This window comes from Euprymna scolopes, chromosome 37 (genome assembly GCF_053919585.1).
Source record: "Euprymna scolopes isolate OS-2025 chromosome 37, ASM5391958v1, whole genome shotgun sequence".
Lineage (NCBI taxonomy): Eukaryota > Metazoa > Mollusca > Cephalopoda > Sepiida > Sepiolidae > Euprymna > Euprymna scolopes.
Window position 1 is genome coordinate 1,158,719 of NC_136518.1, and position 18,452 is coordinate 1,177,170.

The following is an 18,452-nucleotide window of genomic DNA, read 5'->3' on the forward strand; positions in this document are numbered from 1 at the left end:
GCGACAACTATGGAAGGCAGTAATTATTGGGAATACAGTTACGAGACTCAGCATTCCTCTCCCGTCACGGTTAACCACCTGAAGAAGGCCAAAGGATGAGTTGGCCGAAACGTGGTGAAACATCAACAACTATGAAGATGAGGATAACAGTCCGCAAATAAATAAATATACAAATTACTCATCTCAAAGGATTCCAATAAAAAAAAAAAACAATAATAATAATATAATATCCTTTTCAGTAGCTCCGACGAACTGCAAGCACTTGTACCACCTCTACGTAAATATCCCCGACAAGCAGCAAAATCCCACCCCTTCACAGTTGAGATTCCTAGATGTAAGAGAACCTTCTGCTCCAGTAGCTTCTTCCCCAGAACTGCTAGACTTTGGAATTCCCTTCCGGGTTCCTGCTTCCACAACTGTACTGACATGCAGAAGTTCAAGTGTAACGTGAACCAACATCTTGCTGTCCAACTCCCCACATAGTACCCCTGTAGCTTATGTCCCTAATAGTAGCCCCCTACATCAAAGTGGCAATGTGCCTTGTTTGAGGTGAAAATGTAATTAAGTTATGCCATCAAACCCTTTTGTTTTTTTTGTTTTTTTTTCAACGTACCTGTCGATAATATCTTTTCCTTAAAATACCTCGGCTATTGTCTAATTTGTCGGCCACTGCTGCCCCATAGATTTCCATACTGGCTGTGAATACAACTAAATCATACCACTGACTTACCTAGGAAAAAAGAAAAAAAGAATTACATAGAAAATACAAAAACGTGGATTCTTTAAAGCATAATTCAATTGTGATCAACAAAAAAAATTTATATAAAGTAGATGTACATGTGTGTGTGTGTGTGTGTGTTTAAATATTTAACTGATAAACTATTAAACTATTGATCACATGACATTGAAATTAACAGAAAATATTAATCCTACACCAAGCATGGTTTATAACAAGTAAAATCTTTGTTTGGACGGATGAATAATGTGTACAGACATAATTTAATTATCAACAAAAAAAATCTATAAAAATAAAACGGTAGGTGTACTGTGTGTGTGTGTGTGTGTGTGTGTGTGTGTGTGTGTGTGTGTGTGTGTGTGTGTGAATATTTAACTGATAAACTCTTGAATTACTGATCGCATAACACTAAAATTAACAGAAAATATCAATCATACACCAAAGATAGTTTATAACGAGTAAAATCTTTGTTTGGATGGATCAATAGTGCATAGAGAAATTCATCGGCAAGTTGAAATGCAAACTGTTCATTTCAACTTGCCAGCATATTTTTTCATCTTTCTGCACATGACCAAATTCAATATATTTCTTCAAGTTGTTGAATATTAAATCTTTCTTACGTATCTCTCGATAGCTACATCGGAAGCGGCTGGAGCACTAAATGTCATGGTTTCGATTCTAGCTGTTGGCACTAGAGTCATTTTTTTAACTTTTGAAATCACTACTATATATTATATATATATATATATAAAAATAAAAACTTTTACCTTTCACCAGACTATCCATTCACGTGAAATCACCTTTTTCTTCACCATATTCCCTATGCTTCACTTTTTGTTATCAAGTAAGATCTTTGTCTTACTTGCAGTTTCATCAAATACTTTTGCATGCAAAATCCGATCCCGCATTTTGCTAATTCCTACCCTCTGATGAGAAGGAAAGTATTTCTTCGAAACTCCACAGATTAAGGACCATCCCCACTTATTTAGTGTTTCCTTTTCAAATTAAATATGTTTTTAACTCTTTTTCAAAGTGTTTTTTTAACATGTTTTATTAACTATTTGCTCTTATATATATATGTAAAAATGTATAATAATAATAATAAAAAAAAAGAATACGAAAAGTATAACAGTTTCTATTGATGACGTGCAGGAATACCAACCTTATTATGAAAAAAAATTAAAAAACTTTTTTTTATAAGTACATAATTTTCAACCGATCCTTCAGTCTTCATCAGTGTAGTGAAAGTGAAATTTTGTTGATACAACATAATATTCAATAGAGAATCGACTGTAATAATAAATGTGAAATCTGCATGAATTAAAATATATTTAAACATATCTTACAACTCAGCAAAGCCCCTACCCCCCCCCCCAGTAAAAATAAAAAAATTCAACAAATTTAGTGTTTAAGCTGATTGCACGTCACCTGCGACTATCATCCAGTCAGTTTTACTAGGTATATCACCAAACTGACAGCACAACATTAAAGAGTTCTCATATGAACCTCATATTTTAAATTTATCATGAACTCTAACTGTTGTAATTAAAAAAAAAATTAAGAGTAGAAAATGAATTTGGAGTTCACTTTTTTATTTTGCCCTTTAGTCCTCACGATGTTTCTTACAAAGAGAAGAATTGCTGTTTTCTGGGTCAGTATATCAAGTGGCTTCATGCCTTGTCAGGAGCAATTTCTATAAAATAAATCAACAGTTGATTTTGTTGATATTTTTTATTTAATTTTTTTTTAACGGTTAATTGCATCTCAGCTGCCAACTATCGCCCAGTACGACTAAGGCTGTATAACAGTGTTAATTTGAGTCAAAATTCGATTGTTCCTTCCTTAATCAGATTTTTCTGATTTTCGACACTTATTGGAGGCATTCTGATACAAAACCTATCTAAGAACACTACCAGATATATAAAGTATGTGTGAAATTTTTTAAAAGACTGCTTCTGTCATTTCAGAGTCGATAGGGAACAAACTCACATGCACAAAGTGCCTTTTTTTTTTTATATATGTAGAGATGAAATTTGTAAAAGATCTAAATGTAAACAATTTTTTTATGTATGTAGAGATGAAATTTATAAAACATCTAAATGTAAATAATTTTTTTATATATGTAGAGATGAAATTTGTAAAACATCTAAATGTAAACAACTTTTTTATATATGTAGAGATTAAATTTATAAAACATCTAAATGTAAACAATTTTTTTATATATATGTAGAGATGAAATTTATAAAACATCTAAATGTAAACAATTTTTTTATATATGTAGAGATGGAATTTATAAAACATCTAAATGTAAACATTTTTTTATATATGTAGAGATGAAATTTATAAAACATCTAAATGTAAACATTTTTTTATATATGTAGAGATGTAATTTATAAAACATCTAAATGTAAACAATTTTTTATATATGTAGAGATGAAATTTATAAAACATCTAAATGTAAACATTTTTTTATATATGTAGAGATGAAATTTATAAAACATCTAAATGTAAACAATTTTTTATATATGTAGAGATGAAATTTATAAAACATCTAAATGTAAACATTTTTTTATATATGTAGAGATGAAATTTATAAAACATCTAAATGTAAACAATTTTTTATATATGTAGAGATGAAATTTATAAAACATCTAAATGTAAACAATTTTTTTTATATGTAGAAATGAAATTTATAAAACATCTAAATGTAAATAATTTTTTTTATATATGTAGAGATGAAATTTATAAAACATCTAAATGTAAACATTTTTTTTATATATGTAGAGATGAAATTTATAAAACATCTAAATGTAAACAATTTTTTATATATGTAGAGATGAAATTTATAAAACATCTAAATGTAAACATTTTTTTATATATTTAGAGATGAAATTTATAAAACATCTAAATGTAAACAATTTTTTATATATGTAGAGATGAAATTTATAAAACATCTAAATGTAAACATTTTTTTTTATATGTAGAAATGAAATTTATAAAACATCTAAATGTAAACAATTTTTTTTATATATGTAGAGATGAAATTTATAAAACATCTAAATGTAAACAATTTTTTTTATATATGTAGAGATGAAATTTATAAAACATCTAAATGTAAACAATTTTTTTATATATGTAGAGATGAAATTTATAAAACATCTAAATGTAAACAACTTTTTTATATATGTAGAGATGAAATTTATAAAACATCTAAATGTAAACAATTTTTTTTATATATGTAGAGATGAAATTTATAAAACATCTAAATGTAAACAATTTTTTTTATATATGTAGAGATGAAATTTATAAAACATCTAAATGTAAACAACTTTTTTATATATGTAGAGATGAAATTTATAAAACATCTAAATGTAAACAATTTTTTATATACGTAGAGATGAAATTTATAAAACATCTAAATGTAAACAATTTTTTTTTATATATGTAGAGATGAAATTTATAAAACATCTAAATGTAAATAATTTTTTTTATATATGTAGAGATGAAATTTATAAAACATCTAAATGTAAACAATTTTTTTTTATATATGTAGAGATGAAATTTATAAAACATCTAAATGTAAACAATTTTTTTTTATATATGTAGAGATGAAATTTATAAAACATCTAAATGTAAACATTTTTTTATATATGTAGAGATGAAATTTATAAAACATCTAAATGTAAACAATTTTTTTTTATATATGTAGAGATGAAATTTATAAAACATCTAAATGTAAACAATTTTTTTTTATATATGTAGAGATGAAATTTATAAAACATCTAAATGTAAACAATTTTTTTTTTATATATGTAGAGATGAAATTTATAAAACATCTAAATGTAAACAATTTTTTTTTATATATGTAGAGATGAAATTTATAAAACATCTAAATGTAAACAATTTTTTTTTTATATATGTAGAGATGAAATTTATAAAACATCTAAATGTAAACATTTTTTTATATATGTAGAGATGAAATTTATAAAACATCTAAATGTAAACAATTTTTTTTTTATATATGTAGAGATGAAATTTATAAAACATCTAAATGTAAACAATTTTTTTTTTATATATGTAGAGATGAAATTTATAAAACATCTAAATGTAAATAATTTTTTTTTATATATGTAGAGATGAAATTTATAAAACATCTAAATGTAAACAATTTTTTTTTATATCTGTAGAGATGAAATTTATAAAACATCTAAATGTAAACATTTTTTTATATATGTAGAGATGAAATTTATAAAACATCTAAATGTAAACAACTTTTTTATATATGTAGGGATGAAATTTATAAAACATCTAAATGTAAACAATTTTTTTATATATGTAGAGATGAAATTTATAAAACATCTAAATGTAAACAATTTTTTTATGTATGTAGAGATGAAATTTATAAAACATCTAAATGTAAACATTTTTTATATATGTAGAGATGAAATTTATAAAACATCTAAATGTAAACAACTTTTTTATATATGTAGGGATGAAATTTATAAAACATCTAAATGTAAACAATTTTTTTATATATGTAGAGATGAAATTTATAAAACATCTAAATGTAAACAATTTTTTTATGTATGTAGAGATGAAATTTATAAAACATCTAAATGTAAACATTTTTTTATATATGTAGAGATGAAATTTATAAAACATCTAAATGTAAATAATTTTTTTATGTATATGTAGAGATGAAATTTATAAAACATCTAAATGTAAATAATTTTTTTTATATACGTAGAGATGAAATTTATAAAACATCTAAATGTAAATAATTTTTTTATGTATATGTAGAGATGAAATTTATAAAACATCTAAATGTAAACATTTTTTTATATATGTAGAGATGAAATTTATAAAACATCTAAATGTAAACAATTTTTTTTTATATATGTAGAGATGAAATTTATAAAACATCTAAATGTAAATAATTTTTTTTTATATATGTAGAGATGAAATTTATAAAACATCTAAATGTAAACAATTTTTTTTTATATCTGTAGAGATGAAATTTATAAAACATCTAAATGTAAACAATTTTTTATATATGTAGAGATGAAATTTATAAAACATCTAAATGTAAACAACTTTTTTATATATGTAGAGATGAAATTTATAAAACATCTAAATGTAAACAATTTTTTTATATATGTAGAGATGAAATTTATAAAACATCTAAATGTAAACAATTTTTTTATGTATGTAGAGATGAAATTTATAAAACATCTAAATGTAAACATTTTTTTATATATGTAGAGATGAAATTTATAAAACATCTAAATGTAAATAATTTTTTTATGTATATGTAGAGATGAAATTTATAAAACATCTAAATGTAAATAATTTTTTTTATATACGTAGAGATGAAATTTATAAAACATCTAAATGTAAATAATTTTTTTATGTATATGTAGAGATGAAATTTATAAAACATCTAAATGTAAATAATTTTTTTATATATGTAGAGATGAAATTTATAAAACATCTAAATGTAAATAACTTTTTTTATATACGTAGAGATGAAATTTATAAAACATCTAAATGTAAATAACTTTTTTTATATACGTAGAGATGAAATTTATAAAACATCTAAATGTAAATAATTTTTTTTATATATGTAGAGATGAAATTTATAAAACATCTAAATGTAAATAACTTTTTTTATATACGTAGAGATGAAATTTATAAAACATCTAAATGTAAACAATTTTTTTATGTATATGTAGAGATGAAATTTATAAAACATCTAAATGTAAATAACTTTTTTTATATATGTAGAGATGAAATTTATAAAACATCTAAATGTAAACAACTTTTTTATATATGTAGAGATGAAATTTATAAAACATCTAAATGTAAATAATTTTTTTATGTATATGTAGAGATGAAATTTATAAAACATCTAAATGTAAATAATTTTTTTTATATACGTAGAGATGAAATTTATAAAACATCTAAATGTAAATAATTTTTTTATGTATATGTAGAGATGAAATTTATAAAACATCTAAATGTAAACATTTTTTTATATATGTAGAGATGAAATTTATAAAACATCTAAATGTAAACAATTTTTTTTTATATATGTAGAGATGAAATTTATAAAACATCTAAATGTAAATAATTTTTTTTTATATATGTAGAGATGAAATTTATAAAACATCTAAATGTAAACAATTTTTTTTTATATCTGTAGAGATGAAATTTATAAAACATCTAAATGTAAACAATTTTTTATATATGTAGAGATGAAATTTATAAAACATCTAAATGTAAACAACTTTTTTATATATGTAGAGATGAAATTTATAAAACATCTAAATGTAAACAATTTTTTTATATATGTAGAGATGAAATTTATAAAACATCTAAATGTAAACAATTTTTTTATGTATGTAGAGATGAAATTTATAAAACATCTAAATGTAAACATTTTTTTATATATGTAGAGATGAAATTTATAAAACATCTAAATGTAAATAATTTTTTTATGTATATGTAGAGATGAAATTTATAAAACATCTAAATGTAAATAATTTTTTTTATATACGTAGAGATGAAATTTATAAAACATCTAAATGTAAATAATTTTTTTATGTATATGTAGAGATGAAATTTATAAAACATCTAAATGTAAATAATTTTTTTATATATGTAGAGATGAAATTTATAAAACATCTAAATGTAAATAATTTTTTTATATACGTAGAGATGAAATTTATAAAACATCTAAATGTAAATAATTTTTTTATATATGTAGAGATGAAATTTATAAAACATCTAAATGTAAATAATTTTTTTATGTATATGTAGAGATGAAATTTATAAAACATCTAAATGTAAATAATTTTTTTTATATATGTAGAGATGAAATTTATAAAACATCTAAATGTAAATAACTTTTTTTATATACGTAGAGATGAAATTTATAAAACATCTAAATGTAAATAACTTTTTTTATATACGTAGAGATGAAATTTATAAAACATCTAAATGTAAATAATTTTTTTTATATATGTAGAGATGAAATTTATAAAACATCTAAATGTAAATAACTTTTTTTATATACGTAGAGATGAAATTTATAAAACATCTAAATGTAAACAATTTTTTTATGTATATGTAGAGATGAAATTTATAAAACATCTAAATGTAAATAACTTTTTTTATATATGTAGAGATGAAATTTATAAAACATCTAAATGTAAACAACTTTTTTATATATGTAGAGATGAAATTTATAAAACATCTAAATGTAAACATTTTTTTATATATGTAGAGATGAAATTTATAAAACATCTAAATGTAAATAATTTTTTTATACATGAAGAGATGAAATTTATAAAACATCTAAATGTAAACAATTTTTTTATATATGTAGAGATGAAATTTATAAAACATCTAAATGTAAACATTTTTTTTATATATGTAGAGATGAAATTTATAAAACATCTAAATGTAAACAATTTTTTTATATATGTAGAGATGAAATTTATAAAACATCTAAATGTAAATAATTTTTTTATACATGAAGAGATGAAATTTATAAAACATCTAAATGTAAACAATTTTTTTATATATGTAGAGATGAAATTTATAAAACATCTAAATGTAAACATTTTTTTTATATATGTAGAGATGAAATTTATAAAACATCTAAATGTAAACAACTTTTTTATATATGTAGAGATGAAATTTATAAAACATCTAAATGTAAACATTTTTTTATATATGTAGAGATGAAATTTATAAAACATCTAAATGTAAATAATTTTTTTATACATGAAGAGATGAAATTTATAAAACATCTAAATGTAAACAATTTTTTTATATATGTAGAGATGAAATTTATAAAACATCTAAATGTAAACATTTTTTTTATATATGTAGAGATGAAATTTATAAAACATCTAAATGTAAACAACTTTTTTATATATGTAGAGATGAAATTTATAAAACATCTAAATGTAAACATTTTTTTATATATGTAGAGATGAAATTTATAAAACATCTAAATGTAAATAATTTTTTTATACATGAAGAGATGAAATTTATAAAACATCTAAATGTAAACAATTTTTTTATATATGTAGAGATGAAATTTATAAAACATCTAAATGTAAACATTTTTTTTATATATGTAGAGATGAAATTTATAAAACATCTAAATGTAAACAATTTTTTATATATGTAGAGATGAAATTTATAAAACATCTAAATGTAAACATTTTTTTATATGTAGGGATGAAATTCATAAAACATCTAAATGTAAACAATTTTTTTTTTTTTTACTTGAAAATGGTTTAAATTTTTATTTTAATATGGAGATAATTGTGGCTTGCTATCAGCACTCAAATTTTTTTTATGTCACAAAACTTTTGGCGAGAGCTGTAAGTGGGAGTAGTTATTGTAAACGGAAACAAATTAGCCCCCTTTGCACGGCCCAAATCTCCATAAGAGAAAAATCACTGTAAACACCGTTTCGCGCATACAATCAAGCCTGGCATGCTGTTAGCAAGCATCTTTGTGCATGTGGGCCAACTTGAGGCATAAAAGAGGTGAGGAAACGAAGAATTTCATTCAAATTATTTCCCAAATTTTACTGGACATTGTTATTAGGTATTTTTTTCTATTCTTTGCATTTATTTTGTTTATTTCAGTTTTCACGTTGAAGAATTATAAACTGCGATTGTCATGCGACCACGTGGAAAATAAACATATTTTCTTCTTCAGTTGTGCTTTAGTCCTCACTTTTGGCCCCTGTGCTACCATCCATTACAGTTATGATCAAACCTTAATCCAGAAGAACTTTTTTTTAAAACTGGAGTATGCAGAGATGTTAATCAAAATGCAAAAAATAATCTTCATAAGACGTTGGGAGGTGACAAAGGTTACATACAGAGTTTGTACAGATTTTCAAGGACCATTCAAGGCTTTTCAAAGTTTTTCAAGGCATTCTCCATGTAACAGTGCTTATGAGCGCATGGAAGAGTATCAGCAGCAGCAAAGGATGGCTAGCTTGTGAAGAGATTAGTAGCAGCAGCCGAAAAAAGCGCATATGCAAATTAGGAAGTGTGCGCGAGAATAAAAAGGAAAAAAAAGGAGAAAAAATGCACCATGTGGTCAGCAAAGGCAAAGAAAATGGACGTGTAAAGTCAAGGACAAGAATGAGCCAGCTGTGACGGGCATGCGGTCAGAGGAAGGAGAAACGAGTGTCAGTGTTTCTTAGAACTTTTTATATACTCCCTAGATAATAATATCTCTGATTTACGAAACGAGGTCGCGTCTATCTTTTATTTCAGCGACTTTTATGTTACTAAATTCGTGCTGTAATTTAATTTTCTCTACTACTATGGCGTGACGTTTGACCTAAAAAACCACACGTTGACGTTCGTTTAACCACCTGATTTTTTTTAAACGTTTAATTTCAACCATTATAACTTCTCTGCCCTCGTAGCGTTGTGGTAAGTTATCAGGCTATTCGCCTCAAGCCTTCAGGTTCGAGCCAACCTCCTTACCAAAATTTTTTTCTTTTTACACCTACAAACACCTGGGCACCGTCGAGCACCCTCGCTAGTTTAATATATTAAAGGCAAAATGGGCGCATACGTTTGCGTATGTCCACAGAAGGCTTTTTGCGTCAGGGTTCTCGCATCGGTTAGATTCCGCAAAAAGTTTTCGCATACTTCCTAAATCATAATATCTCAGATTCACAAATGGATATTGTCTCTATTTTTTTTTAATTGAATTTTAAAAAAATTCCCACCATCCCGTCGTGTCAGCTGTTCGTCTTTTTTGTATAAATAAAGTGAAACTAATCGAATGCAAATGCAACCGCCTGGCCTTCAGGCCGGGTAATATCTGTTCTGGAATTGGTCCTTGGTCAATGTAGGGGAAACCCTTCATACTGAGACAATTACTATTTATTTGGATAGTGCCAGAGTGCTCCCTTTTTGGGGGACCTTTCCCCCCACATTAAAAATGACCTTCATGGGAGGTTTAAAACCAACACCATTTCTGCAAATCATCTTTTGAATTGACTACATTTAATGTGAATGCTTAAGGCTTCCAGGCGTGTCATGGCGTATCGGTAAGATGTCAAGATTTCTTTCACTTTCTTTTCTGCCTTCGCGTCATGGGTTCGAGTCTGCCTGCCTACTACCACATTTTTTTAACACCTGAAAACACTCGGGCAATGCCGAGCACCTAGGCTAGTTTTATTATATAGGAGATATTTCAACACAAATTTTTACTGGACATAAAGAATGCAATTTTCAAGACATTTTCAATATTTTCAAGGATTTTTCATGGTAATAATAGAAATAAGATCTTTTCAAGGCAAAAGTCAAAATTCAAGGACTTTTCAAGTTTATGTAAATCCTAAAGTAATTAATGACATGGACTGACAACCTGGATGTGCCAAGTTCGAATCCAGTGCGTTCCACAGAAATACTTTCTCTTAAAGATGTTGGCAACCTTCACATCGTTCCTTCTGATAAGTGCTTAATGTCTTTCTAGAAAGAATTCTAATTAGAAAGATATCAGAGAAATAAATACCAACAACAGAATCATCTGATTCATACAAAAAGGCACAAGACACCAATACAAAACATTGAGAAAGGAAAGAAAAGAAATACTTACAATTTCTAGAAAATAATCTACATGCGGTCTTTTATGTACAAAGAAACGCACAGGATGTCGATCTATAATGACCTAAAAAAAAAAAAAGAAAGATTTTAGATAATGTTTCTGAATTTTTGAGATGAGGATTGGTTATTCGTATTAATTGGATTCTTTGGACTACTGTTCTCATCTTTTTTCACAACGTTTCAATAGATGTAATCTGCAACATTCTTCAGGTGTATCTGGTTGAACTCTGGAATGTTTCTGTCAAATACAATTGCGAATTACTTAGGACCTCCATCCAGTCATGGCTGATGGAACAAGAGCATGCTACCCCCGTGATGTAAATAAAGGGTTCTGCTTGAAATTCTTTACAGGCTCCCGAGTTGAACAAGATATACTGAAAAGAGGTTGGAGATTACATCGACCGAAACATTGCGAAAATGACACTCAAGATGAAAACAGTAGTCGAAAAAATCCAAATAATACAGACTTTAGATAGTAGTATTTATAAACATTGACAGACATTTTCAAAACACTAACATTTTATAAACATTGACAAGCATTTTATAAACATTGACAAGCATTTTATACATTGACAAGCATTTTATAAACATTGACAAGCATTTTATAAACATCGACAAGCATTTTATAAACATCGACAAACATTTTATAAACATCGACAAACATTTTATAAACATCGACAAACATTTTATAAACATCGACAAACATTTTATAAACATCGACAAACATTTTAAAAACATCGACAAACATTTTAAAAACATCGACAAACATTTTAAAAACATCGACAAACATTTTTAAAACATTGACATTTTCAAAACATTGACAAACATTTTCAAAACATAAACAAACATTTTTAAAACATGGACAAACATTTTTAAAACATCGACAAACATTTTCAAAACATCGACAAACATTTTCAAAACATCGACAAACATTTTCAAAACATCGACAAACATTTTCAAAACATCGACAAACATTTTCAAAACATCGACAAACATTTTCAAAACATCGACAAACATTTTCAAAACATGGACAAACATTTTCAAAACATCGACAAACATTTTCAAAACATCGACAAACATTTTCAAAACATCGACAAACATTTTCAAAGCATTAAGATTTAAAAAATCGAGTTAATATTATATGAATTATTCACATGAATGTTAAATAGGAACATAGCAAATCTCACTGGTTTTAAATATCTAAAAGCTGATAACCAGGGCTATGACAACAGCATATTCTTTTCATTGTTTAGACTCTCGAATATATATCCGACACGGTGAGACACAAGTTAATCAACAGAGAACCACATCACTCTATATAAAAGCATATAAGATTACCAGATACACACTCAACAGTCAAAACAATGAAAAGAATATGCTGTTGTCCTAGCTCTAATTATAACAGACACACAAACGGAAAAATGCCTTAAATAGAGAAATTTGGTTACATCTTTAAAAACATTTGGTAAGTTTAATTTGAAAATGTGGACAATCAAGAAATATCTATATAATCATTTTTCGACCATAGTCGAGGTGATGGAGTTCACACGCTCATGCCAGATACCAAGATTCCACATGACTGTTTCCAGGTCCCACCTCTCAACATTGGCATCTCTTGCAATGACATCATGGGTATGTGAACATTCTACTTCTGGAGTCGATAGTAAGGTTCCGCAAAAGTAGAAAAGGAATAACTTCATTTACTGCTCTAAAACAATGACCAGCAAAATGAACCCATCTTTGACAACAGATGATGCCAATGGAAGTTCTCCATAAATTTGTTGCTTGGTTGAATGGGTCTTCTAGGAGTGATTTTGGGTTCTCATGAGCAGGCAGGCATATGCATCATTCAGGCGTGTTTCCAACTGTTTGGAAAGTGTTCCTGTTTCTGAATTATAGAGAAGGATGAGTTGTATTATAGATTTAAAAATTTTCCATTAGACGTTTTCGCTGCGATGTGATGTCGATATTTCATTCAAATCATTAGAAGCAAATCATGCCATTTCCTTTCTGATGTTAAAATCTTTGAATGAGGATGCCATAAAGGATCCTATGTGCTATATCTATATAATAATCTGCTGGAACGTTTTGCCGATTTAATTTGAAATTTATAAAACTGAATGTTATATAACTTTTTTATTAAATGACTAGCGAAAAGAGGGGGGGGGTCCTTGTCCAGTTGTAAAATATGCCTAAATTTATTTAAATTCGTGCAAATTTCGTATTCATTATTACAGAGCCAATTCTTTACTGAATATTATATTGTACCTAATATATAGTACTGATTTCAAAAGTTTAAGAAAAGAGACTTGAATGCCATCAGCTAGAATCGAAATCAAAACATTTAGCATTCTAGCCGCGTTACCTACTGTTTGAGTTATTGCCAGATATGAATGTTCTTTTTTAATTAAACCACTTCAAGCTACTTTCGAATTTGTGCATCGATAATTTGAAAATTTTGCATTTCAGCTTGCCGACATTTCTGTACGCGTTATTCATCCATCCAAACAAAGATTTTACTTGTTAAAAACCATCATTGGTGCAGGATTACAATTTCCTGTTAATTTCAGTGTTATGTGACCTGTAGTTTAAGAGTTTATAGGTTAAATATTTACACACAGACATAAATCTATTTATATAGACTAAATGCTTTCCTTTTTTTTTTCTGAGACTTCCACTGTTAAGACAACTAATTCATGAAACACATTTTTTTTTTTTTTGCAAACTGTTATCCTCATCTTCATAGTTGTTTCAACATATTTTGACTAACTCATTCTCTGGCATTTTTCAGGTGATTAACCGCGACAGGATAGAAATGCTGAGTTTTGTAATTTATTCCCAGTAATTACTGCCTTCCATAGTTGTTGTTGTCTCACCACGTTTTGGCCAACTACTCCTCTAGCCAGCTTTGGGTAGGATTGAAATGTCTATCTTCAGACAATGCTCATCTGGAACCATAGAGACTCAATGCTTCTATCCACTACACCACGCCGGTTCCAGGTGAGCATTGTCTGAAGATAGCAGTTTCAATCCTACCCAAAGCCAGCCAAAGGATTACTTGACCAAAACATGGCAAGACAACCACTATGGAAGGCAGTAATTACTGGGGAAAAGTTACTCAGCATTCCTATCTTGTTGTGGTTAATCTATGACGATGAGGATAACAGTCTGCAAAAAGAATGAATGTACAAATTATGAAGCCTCGTCTAAACGGATTCCAAAAATAAAAAATAAAAATTATTCATAAAAACTTAATATTTTTTTGTTTTGCCTTTTCTTCATTTTGTTGGTGATATTAAAGACTTGGGATTTTTTTCTCCATATTAACATCATCAACAAAATGAAAAAAAACAAAACATAAAATGCTAAATCTTCTATGAATAAGCTGTCTTAACGAAAGTCTCAGAAAAAGGAAAAAAAAAGAAAAAAAAGAAAAAAAAAACACATTTTAATCATTTAATAAAAAATTATATAACATAATTCAGGTTTTCTAAATTTTCAAATTAAACTTACAAAACGCTCCAGCAGATTATTATATTGATATTATCCCCCGACAAAAGGAGGGTGGACCTGTAAATTAACCCTTGTCCGTCCACACTTTTCTCAATAACTACGCCTTGGAATTTTTTGAAATTTTGCACAAACATTAAACATGATATAAGCAAAAAAGTAACAGAACAGATTTTTCAGAAAAACTCCAGTTGACCCTTAGGGGTGCCTTTTAGGTTAAAATGGCTAAAATTGACACTTTTGTACTTATTAAAAAGAATTGATGCCTTGGATTTTTATAAAACTTTCTGAAAAGTTGTAACTAACTGATTTCTATATACTTTTGTTTCTCTATACTTCGCGATAACTCTTGGGTGTAATAATAAAAATATAATAAAAACACTCCATTTTTGGAACTATTTTACCATATTTGTCCAAAATTTTCTGTGTATGTCTATTTAGCAGTTTTGCATGGTGCGGAACTCAAATTTAATTATGTTAAGGCCTTGGGGACTTTTGGAGCTAAATGTTGTGGAGGGGGGCAAATGATGGACTTATTTCTTTTTTTGCATGGTGCAGAACTCAAATTTACATATGTTAAGGCCTAAAACTGCACCTTTTGTTCATTTTCACCAATATTTGACGTCCCCTGGGGACTTTTGGGGCTAAATAGGAAGGGGGGGGGGCTGAACTTAGTAATTTTTTTTATGCCTAGTTCACTGTGCATTCACGGGGGACCATGCATGCTTCCCTTGTTTTTTTCATGTTTATACATGGATGTTAGTAGTTAATAGCAAAAAAGATGAAACTGATGAATTTCCCAACCCTGGGGCTACAACCACATGTGTGTATGTGTGTGTAACAAAGGACAGCCTATCAGTTTCAATGAAGTCAAAATTAAAAGAAAGACATCGAGTACATATGTGTGTGCGTGTGTAGGGGAGGGAGACTGGAAATTATTTTTGATAAAAACAAAACTCATTTAACTCCTTTACCAATGTTATGAAATGGCTTTAAGTCATAGCAAAATTAACTTTCTGTTTTGAGAAAGCTGTCAAAAAAAAAAAAAAAAAAAAAAAAGGAAAACAATGTTTTATTTTAAAACGAAAACTAGAAGAAAAAGGAAAAAAGAAAAAAGAGAAAAGTAAAAGAAAAAAAGAAAAAAAAACAAAGTAAAAAAAATAAAACAAAAAAGGGAAAAAAGAAAAAAGACAAAGAAAAACAGAAAAATAGAAAAGATAAAAAACAGAAAAGATGAAAACAGAAAAGAAAAAGAACAGAAATAAAAAGAAAAAGAGTAAAGAAAAAGAGAGAGAAAGAGAAAAAAGAGAAAAGATAAGAGTAAAGAAAAAAGAAAAAGTAAAGGAAAAAGAAAAAGTAAAAAAGAAAGAAAAAAGAAAGAAAAAGAAAAGAAAAAAGAAAAGAAAAACAGAAATAAAAAGAAAAAGAGTATAAAAAAGAGAAAAAGAGAAAAAAGAGAAAAGATAAGAGTAAAGAGAAAAGATAAGAGTAAAGAAAAAAAAAAGTAAAGGAAAAAGAAAAAGTAAAAAAGAAAGAAAAATGAAAGAAAAAGAAAAGAAAAAAGAAAGAAAAAGAACAGAAATAAAAAGAAAAAGAGTATAAAAAAGAGAAAAAGAGAAAAAAGAGAAAAGATTAGAGTAAAGAGAAAAGATTAGAGTAAAGAAAAAAGAAAAAGTAAAGGAAAAAGAAAAAGTAAAGGAAAAAGAAAAAGTAAAGGAAAAAGGAAAAAAAAGAAAAGAAAAAAGAAAAAGAAAAGCAAAAAGAAAGAAAAAGAAAGCAGATTTTGACCAAAAGCTCTAAGAACTCACATTTAGTGATTTATGTGGAAATCTGCCTTTTTCATGATTGAACACTTAGGTTTGATTGTGTAATGAAGCTTATACAAAAATCAATCAAGCTAATATCTACGACGTCTGTGGTATTATTGTGTCTCTTATGTCTCTGGATAAAAAAGAAAAAAATAACTGTTTGACCTAATTTTTGTGTTCGTTTTGAACTGTTGAATAAGATTGAAAGAAAGCCACTTTTTTTTCTGATCCTGGGCTCAACCAGTTAAGTCGGTTAAGAAAACGTGCAGTTGAGGATTGTGCAACCCTTGCTTTATAATACTCCACTCCACACACCCTGTAACATGGGATGACTAATATCTCTTTAAGACAGAAAAGAGCATCATTACCAACACTACACACAACAGGAATTAGGTTTCTTTATCATTTCATATTACTAGAATGCTACACCATTAGTAGGTGAATCTCTTATTAAAAAAAAAAAAAAAAAAAAAACAGCATTATAATAAAGATCCAAGTCAGATTTGACCATTGGGAGCCACATCCTCTCAATTATTTTCAACTAAGTCAAAATTAAGAGAAAGACCCAGAGTGCATACATAGGGAAAAGGAACAGGAAGTCATTCTTTGATGAACCAAAAGTTATATAACTCCCCTACCCTCTTCATGAATTGCAGTTTTAGACATCACTATAAGATTAACATTTTCAGAGACAACTGTCATAAGAGGGAAAAATCAGCTTTTTCTTAAAAGCAGATTTCTATCAAAAAGCGCCATCCCGTCACCACAATGTTGCATCTCTCTGCCTGTTTCACAAGTGCTTTAATGGAATCTGCTCTGATAAACTCATAGCACTTGTGTTCTCTCGACATACACACTCCCAACTAACCTGACAAGCAGCAAAATTTCACCCCTTCACTGTTGAGGTTTCTAGATGCCAGAAAGCCTGCTAAACTTTGGAATTCTCTCTCATTTATCACTTCTCTGACTGCATTAATATGCAAAAGTTCAAATGTAATCATGTGAACAGACATCTCACTACTCAACTCCCCGAAGTCCTCTGTTCAACACGATTCCAGATAGCAGCCCCTTACATTCTTGTTTGAGGTGGAAAAAAAGTAAATAAATAATAGGTCGTACCTTGTCAACTAAGCTCCAACTCCTGTCTAATCATCGCAACGTTGCATCTCTGCGCCTGTTTTACAAGTATTTTAATGGAATGTGCTCTGATGAACTCGTTGCACTTGTGCCCCCTCAATGAACATATCCCCGACAAACCTGCTTAGCAACAAAATCTCACCCCTTCACTGTTGAAGTTCCTAAATGCCAGAAAGCTTTCTGCTCTAATAGTTTCTTCCTTCAAACAGCTAGACTTTGGGATTTCCTTCCTGCTACCTGCTTCCCTAACTGTACTGATATACAGAAGTTTAAATGTAATGTAAACCAACATCTCGTTAATCTTTCCTATGCATGGTCACAAATAGTAGCCCCTTACGTCCAAGTGGCGAGATGCCTTGTTAGGGGTAAGCGTGAGAAAAAAAAATAAAGAGTAAAAAAAAAAACTAAGGATTGACATTCGTGAGAGATAATAGCGATTTAAAAGGAATTCCGTTTCTTTTTTTTTCTGAAAAAAAAAAAAAAAAAAAAAAAAAAAAAAAAAAAAAAAACGGAAAATTCACATCCCGGTACAATTACTTATGTAAAAAAAAAAAAGTAAATAATTATTTTAGTTTTTTGACAAAAATAAATATCATCAAGAGATTA

At 27.4% G+C, this 18,452-nt stretch overlaps 1 protein-coding gene across 2 annotated transcripts in view; it reads right to left on the reverse strand.

Moving 5' to 3' along the window:
- LOC145261030 (CTD nuclear envelope phosphatase 1-like) overlaps positions 1-18,452 on the reverse strand; it is a 178,544-nt gene that overhangs the window by 9,349 nt on the left and 150,743 nt on the right. For both annotated transcript variants that reach the window (XM_080119167.1, XM_080119168.1), the window contains exons 5-6: positions 11,384-11,455; positions 614-730 (exon numbers count right to left, since the gene is read on the reverse strand). In XM_080119167.1, coding sequence (XP_079975293.1) covers positions 614-730; positions 11,384-11,455 — 189 coding nt within the window. The remainder of the gene's footprint in view (positions 1-613; positions 731-11,383; positions 11,456-18,452) is intronic.